The sequence below is a fragment of the Acomys russatus genome, chromosome 10 (genome assembly GCF_903995435.1).
Source record: "Acomys russatus chromosome 10, mAcoRus1.1, whole genome shotgun sequence".
NCBI classification, from domain to species: domain Eukaryota; kingdom Metazoa; phylum Chordata; class Mammalia; order Rodentia; family Muridae; genus Acomys; species Acomys russatus.
In genome coordinates, this window is record NC_067146.1 from 19587152 (window position 1) to 19600908 (window position 13757).

Sequence of the window (13757 nt, forward strand, 5' to 3'; positions counted from 1 at the left end):
GAGAAAGTCATTGATAATGATGAGGAAAACATTCACAGTGAGGTGACATGGGCACAACAATACTCCAGTACCCTCTAGCTTCAGATTTTAAAGTGTTCATATAGCATATGACTCCATTTCGTGTCACGGTATCACATTGAGTCTACAGAAGGTGGAGAAGAGATGGTCTGTCCTGTAGCTTCTAGAGATGTGTCCTGTGGTGCCCATGAGCTTAAAGAACGCCTCAGATGGCACTGTACAGTTTTATACAGAGTGGTAACAGTGTGGCATTTCAGCCACAAGGCTTTTATTTTAAATAATTTATTTTCATTTGTGTGTGTCTGGGTATGTCCACATAAGTGCAGGTGTCGACGGAGGCCAGAGGCATCAGATTCCCCTGAGCTGGAGTTAGAGGAGGTTGCTGGCCTCCTGACATGTGTGTTGGTCCTCTGTATGGGTAGTGCCTGTTCCTAACCACTTAACCATCTCTATAGCACAATTATACCTTTTTGGGTATTTTTTAATTTTATGAAGTATTATTTGAGTTGACATTATAGTTGATTCAATATAACGTCATCTTTGATGTAATAAATGGTTTTTAGTTTGCTGAGTTGAGAATTTGATATGTGTATAATACCTTTTTTGCTTTTATGTCTGTGATATATCTATAAATTTATCCCAACTTTTTTCCCTTCAGTTTGATGAGTGGTGTGAAGAATAACGTTGGAAGAGGAATAAATGTTGCCTTGGTAAACGGTAAGAATAATTTTGTATTTTATCAATATAATCAGTGCATAGTGTGTGTGTGTGTGTGTGTGTGCGCGCGCGCGCGTGCGCACCTATGTGTGCCCTACTCTAAAATTTACCCTTAGGATAGAATAGAAAGCAGCATTCAGCACTGAAGCTTTACCAACAAGAGTGCTCTCTTGTCCAAACCATGCTGGTGGAGACTTGGAATTTACTTATGGGTAGCATGTCTGCTTGGGCACATTTCAGACATGTGCACTGTGGCACGCTTCTTGTGAAATTGCAAACTACCAACCTAATACTAAGTTGGTGCCATCTTGCTCTACCTTTCAGATTTCTTATTTAGCATGAAAAAGGAAGGTAGTAATAAGGGTTTGTAAAAATGATAAGGGATGGTGGATTGTTAGATAAGCAGAGAGAGGAAGGAAGTCATAATTTGTTGTAAGTTTTCAAATCCATCCACGTTCTTCTCAGAGGCTCATTGGTGGAAATAAGTTTGCTGACTCCTGAATGTAGTGAGTGTTACAGAAGTAAATCTTGGGCATCCAGCCTATGGATGCAGGATGCTACCTATGTACTGCTGCCTCTGTTCAGGCACATGTTCCTGTAACTGCCCGTGTTGAGCAGAAACAGCTAGCAGTTTACCCAGCCTACAGCAGAGAACAGCTCTTTTTGCTTTATTCATAGGTGGGAATTATAGGACTTTGTATTTTCTTTTTCCCAGGTAAAAACTATAATGTCTCTTCATCTATTTAATTGATCTTAAATGTAAAATGAGTATAGATTTTGCTGTAGAATAGCTTTAATATAGATTGCTGTTTTCATTCCGATTTAGGTAGATAATCTCCTTGCTGTAGAGGTTATGTATTGGTGGTAATTCTCAGAGGATGATGACCCCACATAAAAATGAAACGTAGGTAGAGCTGATCTGAAGTCAGTGATGCACATCTCTGTGTGTGATCCAGATTGTAAGTTCTATCATCAGTTCCTTCCGTTAGTGAGTTCATGTTGCTGGTTGGATAAGAGTTTTTTTTCTATACTGATATTTCAGTTGTGTGATTTAATATGCATTCTGTCTCTTTCAGGGAAAACGGGGGAGGTATTAGACACCAAATATTTTGACATGTGGGGAGGAGGTACGTGTGACTTGCACCGTGTTCCTGCTGCTGACACTGAACCCATTCTCTAGAGAGCTATGCTACTGTTTGCACTTCCGTTTGGTTTCCCTGGCTCTGCTCTCACTACATGTCCCATCATGCTTAAATGACCTGCCATGGCGCATGCAGTTCAGTTGTGCTAGGAAAGTTGTGTGTGACTGAGATTTGAAGGACACCACTGCTCCACGTTTGGCAGGACAACTGACTCAAAGCCTCGAGTTTGTCTAGATTTCTGCCTGAAAACTTGAATCCTCGGAAGATCAGGATAACCAATTCACCCAGTTTTTGAATATGCTTGTGTACAGTGTTTGAATCTCAAAAATTAGTCAAAAGTTGGGAGCCTTCAGTATGTGAGGTAAACTCAGGTCCAAGAAAAGCACTATTCCCACTAATTTGTCCTATTTCTCCCTGTGGACTCTGCTGTTACACTAGCAAACATTTGAGAGAGGGTTAGACTTTTCTTTGTAGTTTGCTGGACTCAGAAGAAGCCAGATATTTTTGCCTTCCGTGTTTGTGAGTCCGAGGGACAGGAAGAGCTGGCCATCATGCAGAACAAGCACTGTCTGCTCAAAGAGTGTTACCCCAAAGGGAAGGGCTTCAAAAAAGAAAAGATTTGTTTTTCCTATTTTAATTATGCAGAGGTCTGTTACATGGGTGCAGGTGCCCAAGGAGGCCAGAGGCCCTGGACTCCTACAGCTGGAGTACCAGGCATTGTGAGCCGCCTGCTGTGGGTACCAGGAACCAAACTCAAGTCCTCTGGAAGAGCAGCAAATACTCCTAAGCCCTGAGCTGTCTTTCCAGGCAGCAGGATTTCTTAATCTTTGAGGAAGGCAGGCCGACCCCACTTCTCGTTTGGTCCCCTGGCCTGCTTACGTATGCCCTACAAGCCGGTGGCTCCCAGGTTTCCAGACGTTTATGTTTGGTTTCAAGACAAGCTAATGTGTCTAATATTTCTTTAGCTTTTAATAAGATGCTGTGTATTATTTATTTAAGCTTTAGAGAACGTTTCATAGCTGTCAGAGCTATATTAAATTACACCGTTCCCATCAATTTTAAGTTCTTGGGGGCGTAATTGCTCTCGGTTGATTTATAACATAGAGACTCTTCCGTGTAGCTGTTGAAGGCAGGCGTGTAAACAGAGCTCTGGGGTTGCTCTCTGTGCCCATCCCCGGAGTTGAACCGCTGCCAAAGACTTCCTGGTTCAGAAATAATAGCAGTTTAGTGTCATCTTCTCATGTCAATAGGAATGACTTGGCATTTATGCTCCTGCGTTGAAAATGCCCCTACTGTAAAATATAATCAATTAGAGAAAAAAAATCCTTGGAATCCTTGATGTTGAAAAGAAACTGAGAAGACTTGAAGTAATAATATAGTTTTGGAGTAGTTTTAGATTTGTGGTCTATATGGAGAACTAACAAGCAGAGAGCTCACGACGGAAAATGCTTTAGTACCAAACCAGACCGTCTGGCAGCCCCAGTCTTACTTGGTGAGCTGGATTATAGTGACGTTCCTGTGGACGTGGTGCGTAAGGAGAGCAGTGTTGGCCGTAATTAGTTTGGCTTTTAGTTACTGTCTACATTCCTTCTCCCAGATTGTTATAAAATGATAGACCTAGAAACTTTAAAAATCTGCCTTTTTACAGATTGAAAAAAAGAATTTTTTTTAACAGCGGTCTATGAGGATTGGATAAATGTGGGCCTGCGTTTCCTGGATAAGCACCCATGTTGTTAATCAAGGCCCTGACTCCCAACTCCTGCTGTTCCCCAGAGCTTCACATGGACCTCAGAATCAGGCTCCCTATGGACGATAGACCCAGCTACATATTTCTTAAAGATCCCTGAGGTCCTCACTTTACAAGTGATGCTCTTTTATAAATTTGCTGTCAATTTTTATTGGCTCCAGTGATATGAGTAGGAAAGACACAGGATGGTTCAGAGCTAAGAAATAAATCAGGAAATGGAAGGACCATATTAAGGAATAAATTTGGTAGTTTTGTTTAGCGAATTTATTTATTTTCTATGTGGACTTGAAAAACGAGTTTTTAAGCTTTTCCTAGGATTTGTCTGTCTTGCCTGTACATCACTTTTCATTAGAAACAATTGTTTTGTTTCATATAACATTAATTTTAGAAATTATTGTGATATTGATTCCGTTATTTACAGAGAAAATCCCCACTTTATTGTCTTTAGATGTGGCACCGTTCATTGAGTTTCTGAAGACCATACAGGACGGGACAGTAGTATTAATGGCAACATATGACGATGGAGCAACCAAGTATGTAAAATTAAAGCCTAACACAACTTCTGGAGCTATAATTTATCCTTTAAAAAGCAATATCTTTTCAAAAAAAATTTAAAAAGCAATATATTTTTATTGAAAAAAAAAACAGTTTATTAAGAATATAAGGTTAATTATAGATAATTATAGATAGCTTTTAAAAAGTCTATTTTTTTCTATCTTTACATGTAAAGGTCCATCATTCATACGTTATGATAAAGTTTGAATCACACTGTACATAAGTATTTTATACTTTCTTTTATATTGTAACGGTATTAAACAGTTTTCTCTAGCATTCTTCCTTGTTGTTTGGACTAACGTTCATCAGGCGCATTTTTATGGCTCATAGCAGTTTGTCCTACGCACTCACATTTGTTAAAAGTGCCTCCTTAACGGCCAAGCTTTTCATCTAATGGGGAACCTGTTAACTTTCTTGTATACATTTTTTTTTTTCTTTTTTGTACCTTTGTTTATAACCTTGGTGTAAATTTCTGAAAGTGGAATTAATGGCCACACAGATGTGAGCTGTGTGTGTGTGTGTGCGCGTGTGCGTGCGTGTGCATGTGTGTGTATGTGTGTGTGAGTGCTGATACCTGTAGAGGGCAGAAGTGTTAGATCCTCTGGAGCTGGAGTTATAGGCAGGTGTGAAACGCCTGACATAGGTGCTGGGAATCTAGTTTGGTCCTTGCAACAACAGAAACACTCTTACTACTGAGCTATCTCTCCAGCCCAGGATATTATATATTTTTCATAAAGTTTAACAGGGTAATTTTCTTGTATTGTGTATGCTGGAAAAATTGGAAAACAAGTTAGATCATTTCACTGTATAGGGATGGTGTGTGAAAATATTGTAGTTTCTTCTTGTTTCAGATGACTTAATGACTTAGTTTTCTTCGTTTTGGTATGTATTTTTCCATATTGAATATTCCTTACAATATAGTTGTTTATGTCTTATTCTTTTTCAATGTAAGTTATGATTTTATAACTTTAAATACTCAGTACTACCTCTATTTCCTTAAAATTTTAAGTGATATTAGTCATTTGTACGTTTTTTAGAGTTTCTAATTATAGATTTAAAAAAAATGACTTATTTCATTGTTTATGAGATTAGACCTTTGTGTGTATTCCCTAGGTTGGTTCTTTCTCCTTTTTTCCTTCCTTCCTTCCTTCCTTCCTTTCTTCCTTTCTATTTAAAGATTTTTAAAACTTATTTCTTTATTTGATTTTTGGAGGCAAGGCTTCTCTCTGTAGCCTTGGCTGTCCAGGACTCTGTAGACTAGGCTGGCAGACCATTTGTAGACCAGACTCACAGAGATCCGTGTGCCTCTTCCTCCCCGAGTGCTAGGAGTATTTTCTTTTATAAATTATCTTTTCATTATTCAAGTTGACCCATATTGATTGGCAAAAACCCTTTATATATTAAGGTGTTAACCCATTCTCTTATTAAAATTATAGTTATGTAGTAATCTTGCTTTTGTCAACTTAAGGTGCCCTTGACTTTTAACAGGGTAGCATTTACATAGTGGAAGTTGTAGGTTTTCCCTTTTAGTTCCTCTGACTCTTCAACTTGAGCAGTATTTTCCCATCTCCAAACTGGATAATTAGCAGATTCTCGCTGGCAGTGATTTTACTCTTTTTCTGTATTTTAACAACCCGTTTGTAGTTTTGAGAGATTTACAGTGTTATGTCAGGTTTTAAGAACGCTTGGATTTGTCTCTGGCTCTCTTCGGTTAGCCTCTTTCTCTCTGTTCCTAAAGACACCATTTTAGCTGCTTTATAACTGTCTTGTAAAAATGAGTATGTTTTTTCCCCTCTCTGATACTCTTATCTCTTAGGCATTTTATGAGCAACACTGGTTCATTATCACTGGTTCAACTAATGATAATTTTTAATCTATCAATTGAAGCTTAATATCAATGGCAGATTTAGCTGTTTTTACATAGCTAAATAGAACAGAGAGTCTAATTATTAATAAAGCCCTCTTCATTTAATAGAGTGACTTGTGCGTGGGCTTGGCTAGAGTATTGGTATTATGTGTATAATGTCAGCTTTTAACCTAAAAGCTCCCTTTTTTGCCTAGAGACACACGACCTTTCTTTTTCCATGCTTTTATGACTGAGCCTAGTGGGAACCAGAACTCTGATGAGCTGCTGATGTGGTCTTGTGAAGGCAACCGGAAGCAGCCAGCCAGCATGGGCAAGTCCCCCTCATGTCAACCCGAGTCCTCGGGCTCCCCATCTGCTGGAGGCCAGTGCTTGCTTCCTTGAGAAGCTGGGGAGATCATGAAAAGACGCTGTCCTCCCAGGGTGGCCTCTGAATTCTAGGGTCAGTGGAGCAGCAGAAACAGTAAAAGCGTTCCCTCGTCACCCGATACCGTAGTATTTGAGACTGATGGAAATGTTCCTTTTAGTTTTCCAGGCATACCTTTTTTAACCTTTTATCATATTAGGTTTCACATCCAGTTCCCTTCCTGGCTGTGTTTCATGGGCATTCTTTAGCTCATTATTTCCTCTCTTAAAATGAGTGTCTCAAATTAAGCGCTGTGTTCCAGATGTGGTCTGGCCAGAACTGGCTACAATGGAGATGCTAACTTGCCATGTTTCAGAGATTACATTTCTTTGAATATTCATGCAGACTGGAATTATATTAGTTTTTTTTTTTCCCCCTAAGCAATCAAATCACATTTTTGGCTCATGAAATTTTGGTCAAGTTAGATTGTTAAGTTGTCAGATCTTTTCCTTTCATGTCAGGTTTTTTTCTCCATTCAGAACTTGATTTTGTTTAATGTAAATGAAGACCTCTATATTCATTTATTCCTGTTAGATTTGATTGTGCTGGTTGGGCATGCCTGGTCTTGAGTCTGACGTGTGTCCTAGGAGGCTTCCATGATCCAGGCTTTGTACTGGCTCCAAAGTCATTCATGTGTCTAAATTTAAGGCTTTGATAAAAATGTTTACCCAGGGCAGCGTGCCACCAAGCTAGAGACCTGGTTCCTCACGGAATTCTTCGTCTGTTAATCCATTGCAGGGATGGCTTTGCAAACAGCTGCCAGTGCACCCCTGGTAAGCGCGCCATCCAGCTGCAGCTCCGTTATTTTATTACAACGTCTATTTTCTGAGGCGATCAGATGCTAGCTTGAAATTCATAGAGGAAACTAGTTTACCGCCCTGATCTGCTGCTATGGGACTTAAGTTCCAGAGATGTCATTTAACTTGGCTTGACTCACTCCTGTTCCTTCCAGCTACGCACCTCCCTTGCGTGTCTCCCGTTATTGCTGTGCTTACCGTGGCTGTTGTTGCCTTCCAGGCTAGACTCTTGGTAGGAATTGGAATTTGTATGATTGGAGCCAGGGCTATAGTGTACACTGTCACTTCTGGCTTTTAAGTATGATTCTAGAGTCAAGCTCATGACCTCTTGTTTGCCCAGCAAACACTTGACCACTGAGCCATCATCTCAGCCCTAGATAATCAGCTGGTGTGCCCTCCCTGGGGAAGACTATTTCTCGAATTTCTTAGTTGCGTGTAGTTGTTTGTCTATGGTTGAGGCCTGGTGAGCACCCCCTCCCAGCCATTTTAGCATGTTTATTGGTTTCCTTCCTTGTTCAGGTCATGTTTAGGCCTGTTTGGTGAGACTTCATGCCTGCAGCTACTGACATTTTTGGAGATTAAAAAAAAAAAAAACCAACAACAACAACAACAAAAAACACCTCACGGCAAACTTCCTGTTCCTCTGGCTCTTATAATCTTTCTGCCTTATCTTCTGCAATAATACGAGCCATGCATGGACAGGGCATGTTGTATTTGTTTAGGAGAACACACACAAACACACACACATACCACCACCACCACCACCGCCACCACCGCCACCACCACCACCACCAACAGTTGAAGAATAACCACAGTTATTTTTAAAAATAAAGTACAAATTAAAAAAAAAAGAAAACTGTGGAGTGTTAAACTTAATGGCTTAGCATCTCCATTTTTCATTTCTAAAACAGTTGACACTTCCTTAGATTATATCAGTGGTTTGCATTAAGAATTGTGGGTGTGATGTAAAGACGCAGAGACTTAGATTGACTTTCAAATACAGACCTGGACTCTGTTACAGAGTTACTGTTTGCTTTTTCTGTGCCTCAAGCAACGTTTGCCTCCCTGGGCAGATTGCCTTGATCCCTCGGGATTACGTCAGGGTCCCTAAATTATATCTGTTACTCTGTTTGTCTTTGTAGCAGAAGGTCTTTCTGATTCTGAGTCCTGTTTCATTCTGACAAGGCCGGTCTTTACGCAGTGTTACCAAAAGCTTTGTCTTTAGTAATGTGGTTTGTCTTATTCTTTAAAAGCTTTCCTGTTTTCACTTAAGTTCCTATGACAGCACTGATTTAGAAACCAGCCCCTTCCCCAGATTGTTACATAGTGAAAGTTATTAGTGTTGTTTGTTCGCTTGCTTGTTTATTTGTTTGTTTGTGTGTGGCGGGGTGGTGGTAGTGGTGGAGGTGGTGGTGTGGTATATTGCACATGTGCACATGTCAGCGGACAACTTTCAGGAGCTGGTTCTCTTCTGCCATGTGTACTGTAGAGATCAAACTCAGGTCAAGGTGAGCTTTTAAGCACAAAAAAACATGCCCCAGGCTGACACACTCCAGTTAACAAGAACAGTTAGCCAGAATTGGAACTATAGAAGCCAAAAAGCAAGGTAGTACATTTAGAGAGCTTTGACAAATTAGGTCTTTGTTTTATTTTTGGCAGGTAGCTCAGTCTACCTGCTGACTTTTGCAGACTACATGGTACTTCCGCCATGGCAACAGTTGTGTTAAAGCCTCGAGGCCTGTTAAGATGGGGGCCTCTCACACCTGTCTCTGTACCAGGTAGACCCTAGGCAATATTAAGCTGTCTTTAGGAAGACATGGCCCCACGCTTTCTTTCTCTCCTGCTGTATTATCGCAAAGTTTCTATTCATCTTAAAGAAACTTCTTCATTAAAAAAACTAATTCAACACAATCATTTTAGATGTATCATACCTTATTGTGGATGTGTGACTGTGCACCACATTCCCTGGTCCTCATATGGAGGGCAGAGGACAGCTTGCTGGAGCTGCTTCTTTCACCATGCCTATCTTTGCAACTAAACTCAGATCTTCATGTTGTTGTCAAGAGCTTTTCTCTTCTTGAGAAATCTTGCTGGCCCCCAACATAAATTTTTAAAACTAGTGTGTGTGTGTGTGTGTGTGTGTGTGTGTGTGTGTGTGTGTGTGTGTGTGTGTGTGTGTGTGTTGTACAGGTTTGTATAGGTGTGTGTGCTCCTGAGGACATCAGGTGTTCTCTTCTGGTTTTCTGCTTACTCCCCTGGGACAGGTCTTTCACCACATCTGTGCCGTTGATCCGCAGCCTTCATCTTGCAGCCTCCAGAGATACAGATGTGTGTGGCCCCACTGGCTTTTTACAGGTGCTGTGACTCAATCCTGGGCCCTCGTGTACTCGTAGCCACCAAGCCCATCTCCTTAAGCTTTTTCAGCATCACTTCAGGAGAACTCAGTAATACCATTAGTAAGTGCTAAAAACACACAACAGCCTCTCAGTTCCTCGTTCAGAACAAAAAGCTCGCATTTCCCCATTTTATGCTGTTTATTTATTAGATTGGGCTTTACATTTTGACAGTTGTGTATGTTACGTTGTTTGCACAGGGACTATTTTGTGTTGATTTAAACTTCCTTCTGAAATGTGAACTTGCCCTTCACTTAAAATGGAGTACAATGAAAGGAACAGGAAACAACCCATAGCCCATGCATAGGAGGACCAGAGCGCGCTAGAAGTCATTGCGAAGTGACTTTATAGTTGGACAGAGACACAAGCATTGGGGTTTGATCCTCAGGGCCATGATTTGTTTCAGGAAAAGGTGGATAGCAATGACCAGCCAGGGCATGAATTCAGGGGAAACGGCCGGAGGGAGTCAGGGCCAGGTTTCCAATAGTCCTTGTATTTGTTTTTAATTCTTAAAATCTATGTATGTGTGCATACCTATGTGTGGTTTATGCACTTAAGTGTCTGCTTCTGCATGGGGGGGTCAGAGCAGGATTTTGGATGCCTTTCTACTGCTCTCTGACTTACTGCCTTCTTTGAGACTTTTTCTTTTTTTTAACTGAGCCGAAAGCTAGGTTGAGCTAGGTTGGCCAGCTGATGAGCTCTCGGGATCAGTGTGTCTGACATCCCAATGCTAGAGTTACAGGTACTTGCAGCCATGCGTGGGAATTTAGACTGAGGTCATCTGCTGTCAGAGCAGGTCCTTCCCTCGCCCGTCTCTCCTCCTGCCCACTAGAATCACTCTCCCTGTAGGGTCACACAAAGCATGCTGCAGCACATGAACCGGCCACGAATGCAGTCAACTGCTGCAAAGTGCTGCCCCCTGGGGAAGTACAGTACTCAGTGTCCAGCACTGTGATGCCCAGCACTGTGATAGGAAGCTGCTCCTGGAAGCACCCTACATGTAACCCATCCCCCGGTTACAAACACCCACAGAACAGGTGTTCATCTGTGCAGCACAGCAGTCCTGGAAAGGGTAGGTCCTCTCCTCAGATCCGAGTGTCTAGATGCCAACAGTGCCAATCTTGCTGGCAGGCCTTTTGCGGGGGGCAGGAGGAACTCGGGTCCTTTATGTTAATTCCTTTCTGCCCAGGAACATTGTAATGTTCCCATGGAAGATGCAGAAGTTAGTGGAGTCACATTGATTCTAGCTCTCTAGCTCACTTTATCCATGTGGATCATAATGCAGGAAGATGATTGGCTGCCCCTTCAGTAAATATGTTTTTAGTTCATGTAAACACTTCGATAGGAAAGATTTTACTTCTTATGTTTTTAGATAGAGGAACATACCTGCATTTGGATAACCCAACTATTTTGGGGGGCAGATGCTACAGTTGTTTGTGAGTTTAACTCTCATTAATTCAGTTTATCAAGATTGCAAACTGTAATTTAATTTTGAGGATTAAATGCAAATGGGAGCCCCATGGCTCTCTAAGGAGGCAGCCACGTTGGCATCCTGCGAGCCTGCTGCCTGCCAGCCGCATCGCATCATGCTTTACCCTACCTCCAGTATCGCAGCTCATCTGGCTGTGTTGACAGAAGCAAAGAATTCGCTAAAAAGTAGCCCGAAATGGAGCACATAGCTAAATTACATGCGTAGAAGAACGGTGACTTTTCAGTAACAGGGCTCAGCCAGCCCTTTTGGAGCTGCCCTCCAGTGCAGTGGGTGCTCGACAGTGGAGCAAACTCACCACAGGTGATGGATGACGGCTCATTCCGTGAGGCCGGGACAGAAGCATGTGGACACCATCCATCTGAAGGCTTTAAACTCTCAGATGGCATGGGCTCTTTGTCTTTTATTTTAATTTGTGTGTGTATGCGTGTATTAGTAGTGAGCCACCCAGTGTGTGAGCTGGGAAGTAGACTTGAGTCCTTTGCAGGAGCCACGCAAGCTCTTATCCACTGTTCTGTTTCTCTGGCCCCTTTAGACATTTAATTATTACTGTTGTTGTTATTGTTGTTGTTGTTGTTGTTGTTGTTATTATTATTATTATTATATTATGGGCTCTTTTTGAACACAGGCAATACACTCCTTTTCAGTTTACTTGTTCATATTGCATCGTTCAGAGGTGGATCTCACCTGCTGTTATTCCAGGGGCTTTGGCTCATTTTCTCACGGATTCTGTTGGCCGCGCTGCACAGTGACCGAGAAACTCAGGCTTTGTTTGAAACAGTTCCCCTGCCCTGTGGGTGGGATTCTTTGCATCATGTGTGCCTCATATTTTATAAAGTTCCCTTTTAAAATGCAAAGCACCCCACGTACCTGTAAATGAGTTTAAGTTGGTGGAGTTTTGGTTGTTGTTTTGTCTTCATTAAGGGATTAGAGAGCTGAAGGCTCCCTTCCTTCCTGACTGTTCTGTCCCTTCCAGATAGAGGAGCCCTGCCCTTGGTGCTAGCAGGGCAGATCCGTCTCAGTAATCTGTAGAAGTTGGGTTTGTTGTTACTGGTTTTGTTTGTTTGTTTGTTTGTTTGTTTACATGCCAGAGGGCTTCATTCATGTCAGATAACCTGTGCGCCTGGCTCTTAGTTTCCTTTTTCTAGCTCTCTAGCGACTGCTCATCTGCACCTTCCAGCTCTTGGTGAGCTAGGAGGGACTCATTTGACATGTTAACAATCCACACAGATGTTTCTAACAGTGCCTTTCAATTGAGGGCTGACTTCTGTCACTGTCTTCCTCAGAATTGTTTAACTTTCATGTGGTTCCTACACTCATTTTTATTAAGTAACTAAAGTACAACTTATGTACCTAGTCTCAAAAAATTGTTTTAAATAAAAGACAGTGCTAAGAAGCCTTCGGCATCTATCAGCGCTCACTTTTGTTCGATTCATACACCATTCATCACTAAAGAACTCATTGGAATGTTGTAGAAAATGTCTTTTCTGTTGCCATTTTTTTATATTCTTTGATGTAACTTGAAGTGTTTTCACTTTCTTATGCAGGGTGTCTCTTGGTAAGTATTACAGATCTGCGATAGCCTGTGCTTCTGTCTTCTCTTTCAGACTCACGGATGAGGCGCGGCGGCTGATTGCTGAGCTGGGGAGCACTTCCATCACCAGCCTCGGTTTCCGAGATAACTGGGTGTTTGGTGGCGGGAAGGGCATTAAGACAAAAAGCCCCTTCGAACAGGTTAGTGCCTGGGACATCTGTAACTCATGGACAAGAACAAACCAGTGAAATTTTCTCATACAATACTTTCATACCAGTTATTTGAAAATTAGATTAAGCCAATACTGAAAATGTCCAGATAGTTTTTATAAGTTCTCTGTAAGTAATTTAACTAATGATGACTTTTAAAAACATATAGAATAACTTTAAAAAATTGTTTCCTTCTAACACAAGGCATTATCACTCTCAGATCTTTCAAAGTACTCCAGTTATTAAGGATTTCAGTTGGACTGTGATGCTAGAATCAGCTGAATTTGCAAATGTCTCCGAATGCAGATAGAATACACACCTTTTTGGCAAACACACAATCCTTTAAAAACATTTGTAGTATTTTGAAGGCTTTCCACATCGCCCCCTGCCCCCTGCGGTCATTCGTTTACTATCTTGAGTCTTGAATTCATGGGACCTCATTGCTGACTGTATGTGTGTTACTGGAAGGTGAGCCAAGTGGGCCGTGCTTTTTATAAGTTAACAGATCACACGTGTGTGTTAAGCTGTGTGCTGTCTTTGCGTTCCCTCAGCACATAAAGAACAATAAGGACACGAACAAGTACGAAGGATGGCCTGAGGTGGTCGAGATGGAAGGGTGCATCCCCCAGAAGCAAGACTGAGTGGCCCGGGAAGAGCAGAGGAACGCACTTTGACTTTGAAGAAGACCTGTAGAGCAGCCGCTCCCTGTACCATATTTTAGTAGCATGTGGCCGTCTGGGGTGTGCATGAGCGAGACGTCTCTGTTGATTCCAAGATTATTTATTTCTGACATAAATGGCTACCTTTGTAAATAGTCCTCATGTTGAACAAACCACTGAGTCATTTGGAAGCACATTTCCCTAAAAGTACAATGTTTAGACAACAG

At 41.6% G+C, this 13757-nt stretch overlaps 1 protein-coding gene across 1 annotated transcript in view; it reads left to right on the forward strand.

The window, feature by feature from the left end:
• The window catches only part of Fam3c (FAM3 metabolism regulating signaling molecule C), a 46910-nt gene extending 33337 nt beyond the window's left edge, over positions 1-13573 (forward strand). The window contains exons 7-11 of the mRNA XM_051151871.1: positions 677-735; positions 1812-1862; positions 4073-4157; positions 12736-12862; positions 13423-13573. Coding sequence (XP_051007828.1) covers positions 677-735; positions 1812-1862; positions 4073-4157; positions 12736-12862; positions 13423-13512 — 412 coding nt within the window. The 3' untranslated portion in view covers positions 13513-13573. The remainder of the gene's footprint in view (positions 1-676; positions 736-1811; positions 1863-4072; positions 4158-12735; positions 12863-13422) is intronic.
• The last annotated feature ends 184 nt before the right edge of the window (positions 13574-13757 follow it).